The sequence below is a fragment of the Pieris brassicae genome, chromosome 12 (assembly GCF_905147105.1).
Source record: "Pieris brassicae chromosome 12, ilPieBrab1.1, whole genome shotgun sequence".
NCBI lineage: Eukaryota > Metazoa > Arthropoda > Insecta > Lepidoptera > Pieridae > Pieris > Pieris brassicae.
Window position 1 is genome coordinate 10,094,240 of NC_059676.1, and position 15,913 is coordinate 10,110,152.

At 33.7% G+C, this 15,913-nt stretch overlaps 1 protein-coding gene across 8 annotated transcripts in view; it reads left to right on the forward strand.

Annotated features, from left to right (window-relative positions):
- The first annotated feature begins 5,469 nt into the window (after nt 1-5,469).
- LOC123717053 (P protein-like) overlaps nt 5,470-15,913 on the forward strand; it is a 56,546-nt gene continuing 46,102 nt past the window's right edge. For 4 of the 8 annotated variants that reach the window (XM_045672818.1, XM_045672819.1, XM_045672816.1 and 1 more), the window contains exon 1: nt 15,157-15,405. Coding sequence is in view for 2 of the 8 variants with exons in the window: in XM_045672814.1 (XP_045528770.1) it covers nt 5,502-5,546; nt 8,754-8,938 (230 nt within the window). In the remaining 6 variants the exon portion in view is untranslated. Of the gene's footprint in view, nt 5,547-6,837; nt 6,964-8,753; nt 8,939-15,156; nt 15,614-15,711; nt 15,869-15,913 lie in introns of those variants that run through there. The other 4 variants (XM_045672814.1, XM_045672815.1, XM_045672820.1 and 1 more) reach the window with 4 other exon arrangements.

Sequence of the window (15,913 nt, forward strand, 5' to 3'; positions counted from 1 at the left end):
TCGACTCTCGGCGGGGATCTTCCCTGAGAGATACGACCACCAACTCTTCAAAATTCGAGCGTACTCCACCATCAAAGGCCGGCAACGCACCCACTAAAAATAGGTGTCCACGGGCTGCGATGACTGCCCTTTTTGGTCGTTCCGCGGGCTCGTTTGCCCGCCTATTATATAAAAAAATTATGCACTCCTCATAAAATCTAAAATATTTGAATCTAGTAATTTTTGTAAAAAGGTATAAGTATCTTTGTAATCAACAACTCTTAAGTCAGTAATGAATCGTGTATCAACGAATAACAACTCATAAGGAATTGTTATCGGCTTTACATAAATTAAAACCCAAACATCGTAGGATATTATTAAAGTCTTGTAATAATCAAGAAATAAACTGTTTATGTAAATGTATTTACAATGTTTTACAAGGAAAAGTACCTTTAAAATATAATACAAAAACAAAATTAAAAATAATTAAAAATATCTTACGTCATCTTATCAGGGAAAAAGTTTTGAATACAGGAAAAAGTAATTACAAGAAGGATCCCTTCCAATAATTTTGGGTACGATTTTAAGCACCCTTGTAAGTTGTTTTAACAAATCACAATGAACACAAAACAATGCTTCCTGTTGAGCAAGACTTGATAAACTTAAACATCAGAATGAAAATAAAGCAACACCGCAAAGTAGATTGGATTTAGAAATTGAAAAAATTATATCAAGTAAATTGGATGATCGCGAAAAATGGGCGCTTTATCTACAAATTTTACAAAGATACTTACATTACTCCATGGAAGAACGTCAACCTCAAGAAATAACAATAACTGAAAAGGTAATAAATGATAATACTAACGAAAACCGTAATCAATAATATATCTACTAGTGAAAATGAAAAATTGCTAAATGTTATACATCCCCCAACGGGTGAAGACATCGCATATGGGTTACCACCAAAAGAAATTTTAAAGTTAATTCCTAAAACTTATATGAGGAGTGGAGAATTATTGATATTTAAATAGAATAATTATTTTTAGGAGAATTATTTTTCTGTAAATAAATAAATACTAATATTAATGAAAGTATAGGAACCTAAACTGTGACTGCACTGTCGTGTCTTTCTTCATCCAGGGTAATTGATACAAATGTGATATTATTTTTCAAAGTTGAAACCAAGTTATTACAACCAAGAATTTTGAACATTTGGTACTCTGAAATTATTACATACATAATGTTAGTAATAAAATACTAATATTTGACAAAAAAAACTATAAAACTTAAGGAGGAACATCCTTGGTCATTTGAGGGAGCTACATTTCTCGTTTTTTGTCGCCTTGTCTGCTGGAGACAAGGCATGATCAAGAATGCATCGAAAAATTGGTTCAGAAATAAAAATTATAATTTTATTCCTATAAATAATCAAAGTGGTTACCTTAGTTCATCTATTTATCAGACATTACGTGCATATAGCATCAAATATTCAAGGTTTCGTGAATACAAATGAATTTAAAAATAAATTAATTAATTCTAATAAAAAAGGCGAATGTAATCAACACCGTGGTCGTTTCGTCTACATTTTCTTCGATATAATATTGATATAATAGCTTTTTAAGTATTAACATCGATTATATCTTGAAATAGAGGTTCAAATTGGAAACGGGCTTTCTGTGTCGACAACCAAGTTCAATTTTACTAAGTCTAATACTTATCAATATATTTTAGATAAAAAAACAAATATTATTTTTAGAAATTACCGCGAAATACATATAAATTGTGCTATGTTAGAATGTTTTTATAGTAAACAACTAAATAGCTAATTAACTTGTAAATCACCTAGGAAAGAGCAACTTTTAATTTGACATCATAAATCGACATCACTGCTGATTTTAATTGACTTGAGATGTCAAATGACATTACTAGAATTCTTTTTAAAAGAATGGCAAACGAGCCGGGAGTCGTGACACCCAAAAAGAACAGTCATCGTAGCCCAGGGATTTTTAGTGGGTGCGCGGTGCTCTGAGGGAGTACTCTTACTTTAAATAGTTGGAGATTGTAGCACCCTTTTCCCTGATTGATACAGTCCTTAAGGGTACTAAGCGGACTGTGAAATACTTTCAGCCATCAATGTGATTCTGATGAAATTTTGAATTGACACGTACGGTGTTCAAATGAGGCTGGACGGATCACACACATAATACACTTTGTAGAAAACGCATAGAGACGCAATGTCTCAGTGCAGATTGAGAGAATCAAGCCGATACATTGGAGATTAACAATTTTTGGGCGTAACTGTCGAATTTTAGTTACAAATGTAAACAATCTCACTGGAGCGGCGCTTTTGTCGTCGGTTATTATATATCAGAATGCCAAATTGCAAAATGACTTCTTGACGAGTTATTTGAGAGCAGAATCCGGTGTGATAGTGTGAAAAGTGAGTTACAGAATCGCAAGGCAGGTGCGATCTGGAGCTGGACACAATATCCCTGGATGGGCTACTCGAGTTCTTGCTCATACAGATCGCAGCTGGAAAAAAGTTTCTCCAGAATTATCAGGTATGTTAGTAAGGTATAGTAAGTAGCACAAGAGGTAGCGTGGGTCCCGCCGGCTAATGAGCTCTGACTTTCCTATGAATCAACTCAAAATAAATTCATTCATATAGGTAAACATGTACACTTATGAACGTAAGAAAATAAGTTAAATTAATTGTAAATTAACATTTACTACCAGTTCGCACGACAAGGGCGTAGAGCGGACAAAAAGAACTGGCAAGAAACTTTCCGCCACTCTTTTTTAATCACTAAGTTTTGAGTCATACAAATCGTTTGAATTGGAGCAAATCAATCCCAAGGATTCGGATCATTAAAATATTCTTCAAATTTATAAAAAGCTTTATTGATTAATTTAAGTTTAACGAGAGCTTTGAATATATTTAGTGATGATTCTCTAATTTCCCTTTGGAGTTTGTTGTAAAAACGAATACAATTTCCATGTAAGGAGTGGTTTATCTTCTGGAGCCTGGTCGTACACTCAAATTGGTTCTGTTTCGAGTATTATACTGGTGAAAGTTACAATTTCTTTTAAAATCGATTTTGTACATACGACAAAGCTTCAATAATATATTGACCAGATAGTGTCATAATATTTAATTCCTGAAACTTATTCCGTACCGACTCCCGCGGAGAAACACAACAAATACCCCGAACAGCTCTGCAGCACTAATATGGATTGAACCTCTGCAGCAACACCCCACATTAGAATACCGTACGACATAACGCTGTGAAAGTAGCTATGATAAACAATTCTAGACGTGTCCTTCATCAGTAAACTGTCGGATTTTCTTTACTGCATATGCTACAGAGCTTAGACTATTCGAAAGAGTCTCTATGTCCCACTGGAGTTTACTATCTATGGTTATGTCTAGAAATACAGTTTTGTCAACAAAGTTTAGTTCATTGTCCTTATCTTTCAGTTTACCAATATCTCGCTTTACGCTAGTAGTTATAAATCTAATACATTTTATCTTATTCTCATTAAGCAGTAAGTTATTTAGATTAATTACATCGTCCAATAATACGTTTTTCCTAGTCAAATTAAATAAAAGTGAAGTCATCAGCAAACAATAGCATCTCATGAACTCCGTTGAAAAAGAATGGGAGGTCGTTTAAGTAAATCAGAAAAATCATGATATTTCTGGAGTAGTTGTCGCCGGGCACGGCGGGAGACAGTAAGCCCACCAGAACTGAGTTTAAGCAAATAAAGGCCATTTTTAGGAAAGGGGAGACTTGACTAGCTCGTTGGCCACCGATCTGCCAGATGGCGTGCCTCATGTAGGGGTTCTATGTAAAAACCTTTTTGTGATATCGAAAATTCATCGTTAATATTTAAGTAATTCTTAATGTATTTTTGTGCTACTGTCATTAAAGGCACTAGGAAAAAAATATGATGAATGCATCTAGAAGCTGGATTGCATATTTTTCATTTCATTGCTCTCGAATTTCAGCGATGATAACTTTATTATTGCATCTGTTGTTACAAAGTTACTGCATGATGTCCGAGTTGGAAACACTACTAAGTACCTGCCTTTGGACAGGACCTATAATTGTATAAATAGTTAAGTCATCTTTTCATTCATACATTTCTTTGTTTACAAAATTTTAAATAATTTGAAACACTTGGAAGAACATTTGAAAAACCAGTCAATGCTGTGATGCTCCTCTAAACAGATCTCGATCAGTAAACGACGCTTTGAGGATTGGATGTCTTCAGGCGTAAGATGCTGTATTTCTTCCGTCACCAATAACAATTCCAAATACATATATAGTACATTTTTAAATTGCATAATTGCTTTAAAATTTGTATTTCTTAATCTTAATTACTGTCGTTTAAATTGTCTATTTATTGTATTATTTCGTTTATCATTGTAATGTTGTGCACATTGATCATTGAATCACATGCGTGAGTTATGTAACCTATCGTTAGTTAAGTTACATATATATTCGTTAATAATTAAAAGCGTAAACAAAGTGTAAACAATCATCGCACACTTGAAGCCAATATGAGCCCTTTAGTTTTTACCACACTCATAAATTGTAATTTAACATTATCGTTACCGATAATGTCCAATAACATAAGTGTTATTCAGATTTATGAACTCCTAGATAAGCCAAGTTAGTATTTGTTAGCGTCGCTACCCTACTGCCCGTAATTGTATGTTGGTTATAATATCATATTTTAAACGATTAAAGTCAGTTGTTACACAGTTTCATTTAACATATATTTGAACATATCCATACAACAAACGCCACCGAACTTAATTCTAGTACCTAATGTGTTTTTTGTATATCGTGTGTTCTTTTTAAGTGTAACGAAATCAATTACTTGCATGAAGTATTTGAACTGTTCTGGAACGAGTATTGTGTTTTGGATGGTTAAGCAGCGTTCACACTACAGATTTTTTAAATTACAGTAGTCATACACAATAACTAAATGAAACAAACCATAAAGCTAAGTACTTACTACCCTAAGCAGAGACGAGAAGTTCGTTTATACGATTTTGTCAGTCTGCTTCAGTTATAATATTCCTTTCTTTAGCTCTAACTTAACCACTTCACGCGAAATTTTGATGTTTTTGGTAATATTCCAAATTTTTTAGTATATCTTTTATTTATGTAACTCTTTTGTGTTATAATTTATTTTCTCAATTTGTCATTTTAAATAAAACAATGGACTCTTATACAAAATAATATACATATTAAGTCAACGGTCACGCATACACTCTCACACCCACACACACACGAAAACGTATGCGTACGCACAGACTCGCCAATATTTAAAAGTATTATATTTTACTATTATTATTTATTACACATTTGGTTTTTATATAATAATGCTGCTATTGTGTCCCTATGGATTTGAAGTAAGTAGCCTTGGACATCATGGCCTTCATTGTCAGTCCTGTGCAGGTAGGTTTTCTCGCCACGCTGAGCTCAACAACATCATACGTCTCGCTCGCAATGTTCCAGCCATTTTGGAGCCAACAGGCATCAAAAGAGACGATGGTAAGTTGCCGGATGAATATACGTAGTTGGTCCCAAAGTTCTGTCACTGCCACATTATTTTTAAATTTCGAACATGATTGTATAAAAAAAATATTGCATTCCATTTTTGAATGTTTGACCGTTACTGTTTTTATTGTTTCACTTTCCGTAATTTTTCACGATGGAGTGGACATTGAAAGAAAACCGCTGTCATTGCAGTTGGTTGTCAGTAGGAAAACAGTAAAAAAGGTTTTAAATGAAGATCTTGGTCTATGAGCATACAAAAAAAGAGTGGGCACTTACATAATGCTCATCTACAAGCAATAAGGCTTAAGAAATAACGGGTGTTGTTAAAGCAGTACGCGAAAAACCCACACCGTGATATCCTCTTTACTGACGAAAACATTTTCAATATTGAAGAAAAATACAACAAACTTAATGATAGAGGCGCTAAGAGTTCTAAAAAAGCTGAAAATAAAGTTCCGAGGGCGCAACATGGACATCATTCACCATCAGTAATGGTCTGGTTGGGAGTGTCCCATTACGGGCCAACTGTGGTTCTTTTATGAGAAAAGGGGGTCAAAACCAGCGCAAAAGGGTACCAAGAGATGGTTTTGGACCGGCTTGCTAAAGACCAGCCCAGTACGCTATATGCGGGACATCAATTCTTGTTCTAGCAGGACACTGCGCCTGCACACAAAGCCAAGAGCACTCAAGCCTGTTTGAGTGTTCAAATATTGACTTAAATAGACATGTGGATTGGCTTTCCTCCAGTCCGGATCTTAATCCTTTGGACTATAATTTTTTTTAGGTCTTAGAGAGGAAGGTCTGTGATAAACCCATACAAATTTAGAAAGTCAACTTAAAAATCAGTCACTGAAATCGACATGAATATGGTAGGTGTTGCGATAGACGACTGGCCGCGGTGCTTAATTGCCTGTATTAAAAATAAGGCAGGTCGTTTCGAATAAATTGCTATTTCCATTTCTCAATTAATGTACTATAAATTGATATATCACTCATTTAAAACTGAACAGTACTTTTGTTTTTATCATTATCATCATGGGACCGACTACGTATTAGGTATAACATCTTCATAAAAGTTAGTATGATCCTTAAGCAGACTCAAAAATCATATGAAACACAGACATAAACAATTATAAAATTGTCTTATTTCATTTTTGTGCTAAAAACGAACGACCGAGCCGTGTGTTATATTATGCGTGACACCATTATGAATGCGCCTTCAGTACGTGCTCTTTTCGTAAATATTATCTTCATTTGTTCAATGTATATTTTATTTCGTTTCAAACGTTGACTGTATTTAACAATTGTTGGTATTCAAGCTAAGTTATTCTACAATACTTAAGAACGAATGACTTACGAAGTCTACACTTCGACCAGCTTTGATTAGTTCTTTGCTTTCGTAATTTAAAAGGTGAGTTAAAACAGTAATTAATATTAATTTACGTACGTTTTTATTGATAAATTATGATGGATGCAAAAATTATTAACGCTTATTACCTATTCCTTCATATTTAACGTCAATTTTGAAAAATGCAGCGTATTTGTGACAATTTATTGAAATATGTATCTCAAATATGAAGATCTTAAAGAGCAACGAATAGAACGAGTTTTATTCCAGTCGATTTTTAATTGATTTCAAAGTAAATGTAAGAATAAAATTAATGAATCTTATTATTTATAAATCGTTATCGATTTTAAATCCTCTTTAGGTATTTGGTTATTGAACAAACTAACCAAATACATACATATTTTAAATACAAAATAATTTATATATGTTGTATTTATAATCTTCGTAAACGACATAAATAATTAAAAATTACCAATACAGAACTAAAATAAATGCTAAAAGTTTGGTTCAGGTTCCTTTGGTATCAGAAATTCCTTGAAACTAATTATTTTATCATAAGTTTATTTTTTTCTAAGAAGCCCATTCCATATATACTTTGTTGTTTGCCAGAAATAAAATATGTATTCATTATATTCACGTCTTCTCCCATTCTTTTGACTTCGCAAAGACTAATAACGTACCACATTATAAACCTTATGGTTTCTTCGAACTCAACCTGGTATCAGTTATTAAAGTTTATCGTTGCAATGAACAGTTTATTATTTCTTCTTAGACTTAAGGATGGCCCAGCCGTATTGAAGTTGTTCTGCTAATGGTTGCTGTTATTAAGTTATTTAATGTTAGAAATAGAGTTTGACCTGGGTCTCATTAAATCAAATGCATATTTCCTGTTGGTCTTATTATTGCTTTGCGGTGATTCGATAGTTCCCATTTTCTTTTATCATTGTTTTGGTTTCCCTCTTTTACTATCAATAGATCATGTTTTATGTAGACCAGGTTTTCTTGCGCTCTTTCTTCTAGAAGTTAGAAAGAGCTATTCTTAGCTTATATAGACTTCAGTTCTTTTCGTTTTTTACATTTATGTAGGAAACTCTTCGGTAATGTTGGTACACGATACCTTCCAGACTCTTTCTCATTTTTAAATTGTCACTTCTTTTTAAGTTTAAAGCAAAATCCCTGAGGATTGGTCGAATTTTGTTTCATTTGTTGAAGGTATGGTGCATTATATCGACTTCAACAAAGAAAATATAATTATCATTGGGTTCCAAGTAGATTTTTAAATCTGCTTTAATAATTTCCTGTAAACTTTAATAGTTTCCAGCGCGTTTCGAGATTATTCGTTTTCTTTCAGACCAAAAAACAATATATTGCAAATTTTCTGTTCTTCCTCCAAATATTAGACAATATTTTTTTTTCAATATTGTTATTTAATTTTTTGTAATTGTATTTTCTTCGAAAATGCTTGTGCCATTTCTATTTTCATGTAGTCAAATTTCGTTAGACACGTCTACCGAAGTTACGTCACAAATACGCTCAATAGCGGCCTGTATTTCTGTAAGCACATAGCCGCGTTTTGCACGGCCTCTTTTGTCCTCACGCCCCTCTCTCCTCTTGAATAAAAGGAGTCACAAATCTCTTAGAAATAAGGCAACAAATACCATTTTATAATTAATTTATATATTTTTTTTTGCTTTTCAAGTAGGTCTTTGCATCTAAGTCAACATTCTTAAAAATCGACTGCGCCATGAGATTTCTCGAGAGAAATTATAATTAAGTAAAAAAGTCAGTTTTATTACATCAATAGAAATATTTTTTTATAATACACAATATGACACACAGCCTAAACCTTACAGATGGAAGGTGAAATAAACAAAGTATTTGTTCTTAATGAAAATAAATGCGATGGGCACGCAGATGTCAGTCTAAACGACACAGAATTCGATTCAAGGAGATTACAGAGGTTTGAGGGCGTGTATAGAAGTATAGAAGAGAAGAAGAAAAGATGCATGAAGAGCGACCTACAAGATTTTAGGAATTTGTAAGTATTTTAAATAGTATTATTGTCGGAAATATTTCACGTAAAATGTCTGAAAGTTGATAGCACAACTTATTTGATGTTGGAGTTGATATAATTGTTTTTATTAATAAGCTAGATTTATAAGGGATATATACATATAGAAGGGCCACCATTCGTCATTTCAGTTTCTTCAATTCACCGTACGAACAAATACTAATAGAGTATATGGAAAAAACGATCTATCAAAATCAAATGTATAAACGGGGTTTTGCTCGCACTTTTCTTGCAGGAGCAAAATATTACATTAATACGTATTAATTTTCAAATAGACACCAGTGAGAATGGTAAAGACCAATTTAATTTAATCTTCAAAGATCTCGTTACATTTGAGGGGGGTGTTTGGACCCGTTCGGGGCGTATGCTCCCTTCGGGTGGTGTGCTTCTTCGCACCCTGCTAGTAGGGCGGTACGGGGGCGGTATTTTAAGCTCTTGGAGACAGAGAGCTCAACTTGCAGCGCGCAGCTGGTGTCTTGTCAAGTCAGTGTCAAGTCAAGTAAGTGGGGCCAAGGAATATTCTCGACTTGCCCCGTGTGTCTTTAATCGTTAGAAACAAGGTCTTATAACATAAAATTAGGGGTTGTGGGATTGCGACGCTGGACTAACTAAAAACTGAACTTAATTTATTTTTTAAGTTCTTAAAACTAAGTGACACGTCTGTCACTTGTAAAGAATATAAGCGATTGCTCATTCTCAATGTTATATAATATGAATGTATGAATAACTATATGGCTCATTTATCACTACCAAATGCGATGTGTTTATTTACTAATATATTTATTACATAAATATAAAACAATTTAAAATATAAAAATCTTATTCGAAGTGGTCTCCATTGGCTACAATAATAATAATAAGCCTTTATTCCACATCTTTGACATACATTTGATAAAAAATGATAAAATTACAATTTTAAATAGGATGCGGCCCCTGTCTGGGAGAGGGCCTCCTCCAACTTTTTCCACCCTAATTTATTTTGTGCCATCGTCATTCAATTTTTTGCAGCCACCCTCTCGATCCCGTCGGCCCATCACTCCATTGGTCTTCATTTGTTCCTTTTTTACTTTTTGGACCAGTCCATTCGGTTACTGCATTAGACCATCTGTCATCTGTACAACGGGCTACGTGGCCTGCCCATCTCCATTTAAGTTTAAGGGCATATTGCTGAGCATCAATAATATTGGTTTTTCTGCGAATATTTTCACTTTTATATTTGTTGCGTAATTGAATACCGAGAATACTCCTTTCTATCGTACGCTGCCACGAACGTATTTTGTTTTGTTTTTGAAAATATGCTCTCTTTGGAAGATTTTATTATTTATGATTTGTTTCCATATTCGAGAAGAAATTAGGAACGTTGCTCAGAATATATCTATTTTATTTTTATGTCGTTGGCCTGGAGTCATCCAAGTCCATAGGTTCTTAGTATTCTTTTTTAAATATTGTGTTTATGATAGTGTGTCTATTTCCTTTCGCATATTGCAGTAGTAGGTCACTCCTGGAGCTGCTGGTTCCATAGCAATAGGGCCCATGATTGAGGGCTCGATATTTTGTCTCTGGCCAATTTTGGAGTTAAAATCTCCCATAATGATTATTTTTCCATGAGGTAGGTTTTGTACTTCTTCGATATTCTCATAAAAGGTATTGACGTCCTCGTCCGGTGCGTCACATGTAGGGGCATAGACTTATACAATTGGTATATATAATGTATCAAATTTCAGAATTAAGAGACAGACTCGTTCTGATATCCCTATTATCAATTATCAATATTTCTTTTTGATTAGAAACCTTACACCGAAATGACCCTTTGTCTTCCCTGTGTAGTATAGGATATAATCCTCATCTTCTATCATCTCCTGTCCCATCCTTCTGGTTTCAGATAGCCCTTTAATGTCATATTTAATATTGGATAATGTGTTTTTATAGTATCAGACGTTGAGGTGAAACTAATGTTTTTACGTTGTATATGCATATGTATAGTTTTTGGCAAGTTGAAGGGTTCTAGTCTTTTTCTCACGCGGTGACTAGCCGTGTTAGGAGAGGTGTAGGGGGCGTTTGTAATTGTTATTCTGCGATGTTTAGAGATGCTGTAGCTTCTTCTAAAGCGGCACGTTTTGAATTTGTTGTTTTTGTCAAGTAGTTATCAATGTGGTTGTTTTTATTTAATTCTTTCGGTGCTTTTCTAATTTTATTTGTGTCGCGGTTGTCTTCTATCGACTCCGGTGACGATGACTGGTTTTCCTTCTTGATCTTTCAGAGCCAGTGTTTTGAGTCTTTTAGAAATTAATTTTTTCATACTAGTAGAAAAAGGAAGACCAGTGAGATTCGCTCTACTTGGTTATTTTACTTGTTTGCATTTCAAGTTTTTCTTCTAAGATTTTGTTTTGGTTTTCTAACTCTATAAACTTTTTACTTATGCTTTGATTAATAATCTCTTTAATATCTTCCTTAATATCCGGGATCTCAAGTTCTTGTTGGTTGACTGCCTCTTGCATTGATTGTAATATACTCTTTATTTCTTCCATTCTACCTGTCGTTTTACTCAGAATCGAAAATTGGCTGCAATACAGTCCTTTAAACATTGAGGCCAGATACCAATCGAATCACACACTCTTTCCATGAGATAATTCTTCACTCCCAATCGTACGGATTGTGTAAGGGGTAATTTGGAAATTGTCATGGCATTTAGCGTAAGTCGTACTCTCTAAAATTGACATATAAATCATAATCCAACGTATTAGGATCGGGATTAGACGACGGCCTGTCTTCAGCTCTAATGAAGTCCAAAACGTTCGTTTCCAGCCAAGACTGCGTAGACCGAGCTTTATGACCCGCTGAGTCTTGCTGGAAAGACCATTCTTGGTTATTGAACATGGTATTGTTAAGGGACATCACTACCTTCTCATGAATGGTATCTTGAAACACTTGTGCCGATGTTCTGATACCTTGTTCATAAAAGTATGGCTCAGTCACTCCTTCATAGCTAATACGCCACCAAACCATCACTGTAGTCGGATACGTTGTACGAGCCCACGTTGCACTCTGTCGACTAATTTAAAATCTTCCTTAGAGCTTTGACCATAAATACGGTCATATTGTTTGTTAAAATGTTGCTCAATTGTAAAGAAAATCTCGTCCGTGAACAATTTTGTTCTGTGACCTCCCCTTGGGTACCGCTTCAGTAATAGTTTCGGTTTTACCGCCCTATTCTTTTTTAAATAGTCAGTTAAGTAATGACTCTTACACGTTACAAGTCCTTAGTCATCTTTTAAAATAAGAGACAGGGTTCTAGGTGCTATCTTCATCTCCCGAGCTAGAATCTTTTGCTTTCGGACAGGATTTGTTCTCTAATTATTTCCCTTACTACTTTGACCACCGTTTTCGTACAAACACTACGTGGACGGCCAGATCTTTCTATGTCACAAACAGAGGAGGTCTCGTTATACCTAATAATAGCCGGTACACAAACATTTACTAATACCAAGCGTATGGAGAGTTTTAAAATTAGTATTGGCTCCATACCTACTTTGTGAAAATGCATATATACACTCCATTTAAATATCGAAAAATATTGTACAATGTATTGGCGCCAAAATGAGAAAACCCAATGAACAATGATATAAATGACAGATTCTAAATTCAAATGTAATATTTTGTTAATTTTCAATTGTAGCCAGACTAAGTATATTCATATAGTTATGAATGAATTTTTATTTATATGCTCGCAATAAATTTTTGTACGATAAAGGCAATCATTACTAGAAAACCGTAATGTCTTACTCCCAAAATCACACACAAGCACACACACATACAAATCGACACATGATCACTCGAGACAAAATCACACTTCAAAGAAGGAGATGCAACTAAGACTACTAATAATTTTTTAGTTTATTAGACATTTCATTAGTTCGGAGCTATGTTCTATAAAACGAGTTGATGGTGAGAAAAAAAAAATTAAAAGGTTTGTTCACTATGGCACCTTAATGCTGGCAGTATTTGTATTTCTTGCTGTATTGGGATACTTATTCGTTGAGCGAGGAAAGCACCAGCTCTGTGGTCACCGGAACTATATATCAGGCAGTATTTAAAATTACTATAATTATTACTATGTAGGTTATGAATATTGTAAACGCTGCATATTTATGTGTTGGAAAACATATCATATTATTTTTAATAAACATTTTACGCTTCTCAACTCGTAATAAATAAAACTCATATAATTTTAAGTTTCCTTTTACTATAAATAGATTGTTTATGCGTTTATGATAAGTGTTGCATGTTAAGTGTCTAATTAATAACTGTCGAGAACTGTATTTCAATATCTTTGAACAAAACGTTCTTTCATTCTTACTCGTAAGCAACCATTTTGGTAACTTCATTTGTTTTTAAAGTAACTCGAGTATGACACGTATGATTAAAATGATTGACTCATAAAAACGACAAAGTCAAATCATTTCCATAAGGCCTATTAGGCACTTTTAAAAGTTAAAAAAATGACTCTAGTTGCCTCTTCCGAAAGGTAGAAGAGTGGAGAAGAATGGGCTCTCAATAATTACTCTTTTAAAATAGAGTGATCTGTGGATATGTGGCCATTTTATTTTATTTTTTACGATAAAATTATATTTCCTTATATTACAGAAAAAGACAATGAAATGATATATTGTAAATTGTCATTTTCTGTTATTTCTGTTGAGTCAGTTTTTAAATAAATTTTGCGATGGCGTCATGACATGCTCTAAATCCACAGGCAAACACACAAAGAAAACACTTAAACACATTATAATTGATGTTATTTTTTATTATCACAAAGTAAAGTGTGAAGACCAAAATATGTTTTATATAAATATAAGGATTTGTTCAGTAAATTTATGACGATAAACACAACATCCATGACTGGTGCTCATCATAAAGTTCAGTAGAGACTGAAAATTATTCATTCAAGTGCATTTTTTACATAACAGAGGACAAACGGGTAGGAGACGCATCTGTTGTTAAGTGATACCGCCGCCCATGGACACTCAATGCCAGAGGGTTCGCGAGCGAGTTGCCGGCCTTTTAGGAATTGGTACGCGCTTCTTAAAGGACCCTAAGTCGACTTGGTGCGGTAAAACGTCAGTGGAAAGCTCGTTCCACATAGTGGTGGACGCGGCAAAAACTGCCTGAAAAAATGCTCACTTGTGGAATGACGGATGTCAAGGTGATGCATCTTGTAGCTGCTGTTATTATTAAAAAAAAGCGCCTCAGATTTTTGTATCTGTTTCATGCATCATTTGTCAAACTAACGGGTACGTTGGGTTCCCTGTGTGAATCACGTGTCGATTTTTTGGGTCTAAAGCAAGAAGTTTCCTCTCGATGTTTTCTTCACCGTTCGAGCGAATGTTAAATGCGCATATAGGCAGAAAGTAATATAAAATAAATAAATATCTTCTTTTATCAAGTTAAATAAAACAACTCCTAAATAAAACACAGAGGAAGTGTTTACTTATGAAATTGTCAATGTCAAGTGATGGACCGCGTGAAATGATATTTTAAATTTAGAATCTTTGGATTGAAACATCTGCGCAGAGAAAATTGCGCAGCGCAATATTCTCTCTGCGTGTTACTTTAACATTAATGACAATTCAATGCTTTTCATTCACTATAATATTCGCTACTAATACTTTGAGACGAGAAGCCATTTATTCTTTCATTTCCACCTATTCTTTTTTGGTTGATTATTTTATAAGATTTTATATCGTGGCATACAGAAATATAAATACAATTGACATAATTAAATAAAAAGTAGGGCAACTGGCGGCCTCGAGCGATCTTTTTTCCGGCAAATAAAAGAAATTAAATTAGATAAATTTAGCAAGAAGTGTATAAATACTAATAAAGTTATTTAGACAAAACTAATAAAACGAAATCAGGAAAATATTAAAAAAAGGCCTTACTAGTATACTATTAATAAAAATAAATAATCTATTATGATATATCTACCACATTTACCATCGCGACTGTTCAGAGTAGATGTTCGAATATACCTGCAGCTGAGTTTCAGCATCGGACGTCAGCAGAATACAAAACAACGCGCAGTAGATGCAGAGAAAAATCACACTTCGACACAACGCCAAGGCATAAGTCACATTCCATAAAGTCGTAATACTCGTAAAGAGTTGTAGCTCCACTGGATTGTGTTGTCATAAGTTCATTTATTTATTGCCTATATACATAATTTATGTATCTTCGACGTTATTGTGCAACAATAATTTTCCATAACTAATTCTAACTTCATTGATAACATTGCATGTTGATAAAAAATGCGCTATTTTATTTGTCAGCTAGTCTCAGAAAGCGCGCGAAACGCAGCGAACGTGTGTGCTCGTAAACATTCGAATTTCGAATAATAAAAACAAAAGAGGTTTTTTGCGCGGATAACGTTTGTTTTCGTGAGTTTATTGTTTATGATTTGGTTTGCGGATTTAAAAAAATATCTTGGAATATTGCCAGTTTTCTTTGAATGGATTATTTTAAATGCAGCGACGCGTTTTCCGCTACTTTATTGAGTGAAGTGTTATCATTTTTATCGTTATCAACTAATTAGTGTGTTTTGTTTAGATTAGAAAAAATAAGGCATAGTTTTAAAGATAACTCAAGGTATGAATTTGTGCTCAAAATATATTTACAAACAAATATTCTATATTAATTTGTATAAATTATAATATAAACTATTCTTATGTATGTTTAAATTTTAGAGCCGTAGTACACATATTGATAGCAGATTCCAAATTTCCTTTAAATGAAAATATGATTTTTCTGCCTTTATCTCTTTGAAAAATTGAAACGGTATTTATGTATAATACACACACAAGTTTGCGTCTTATTTAAGGCAGACATACAAATATTTAACAGGTAATGTTTCGAAATCTATAAACATAGTTGTCATCAAAATTATTT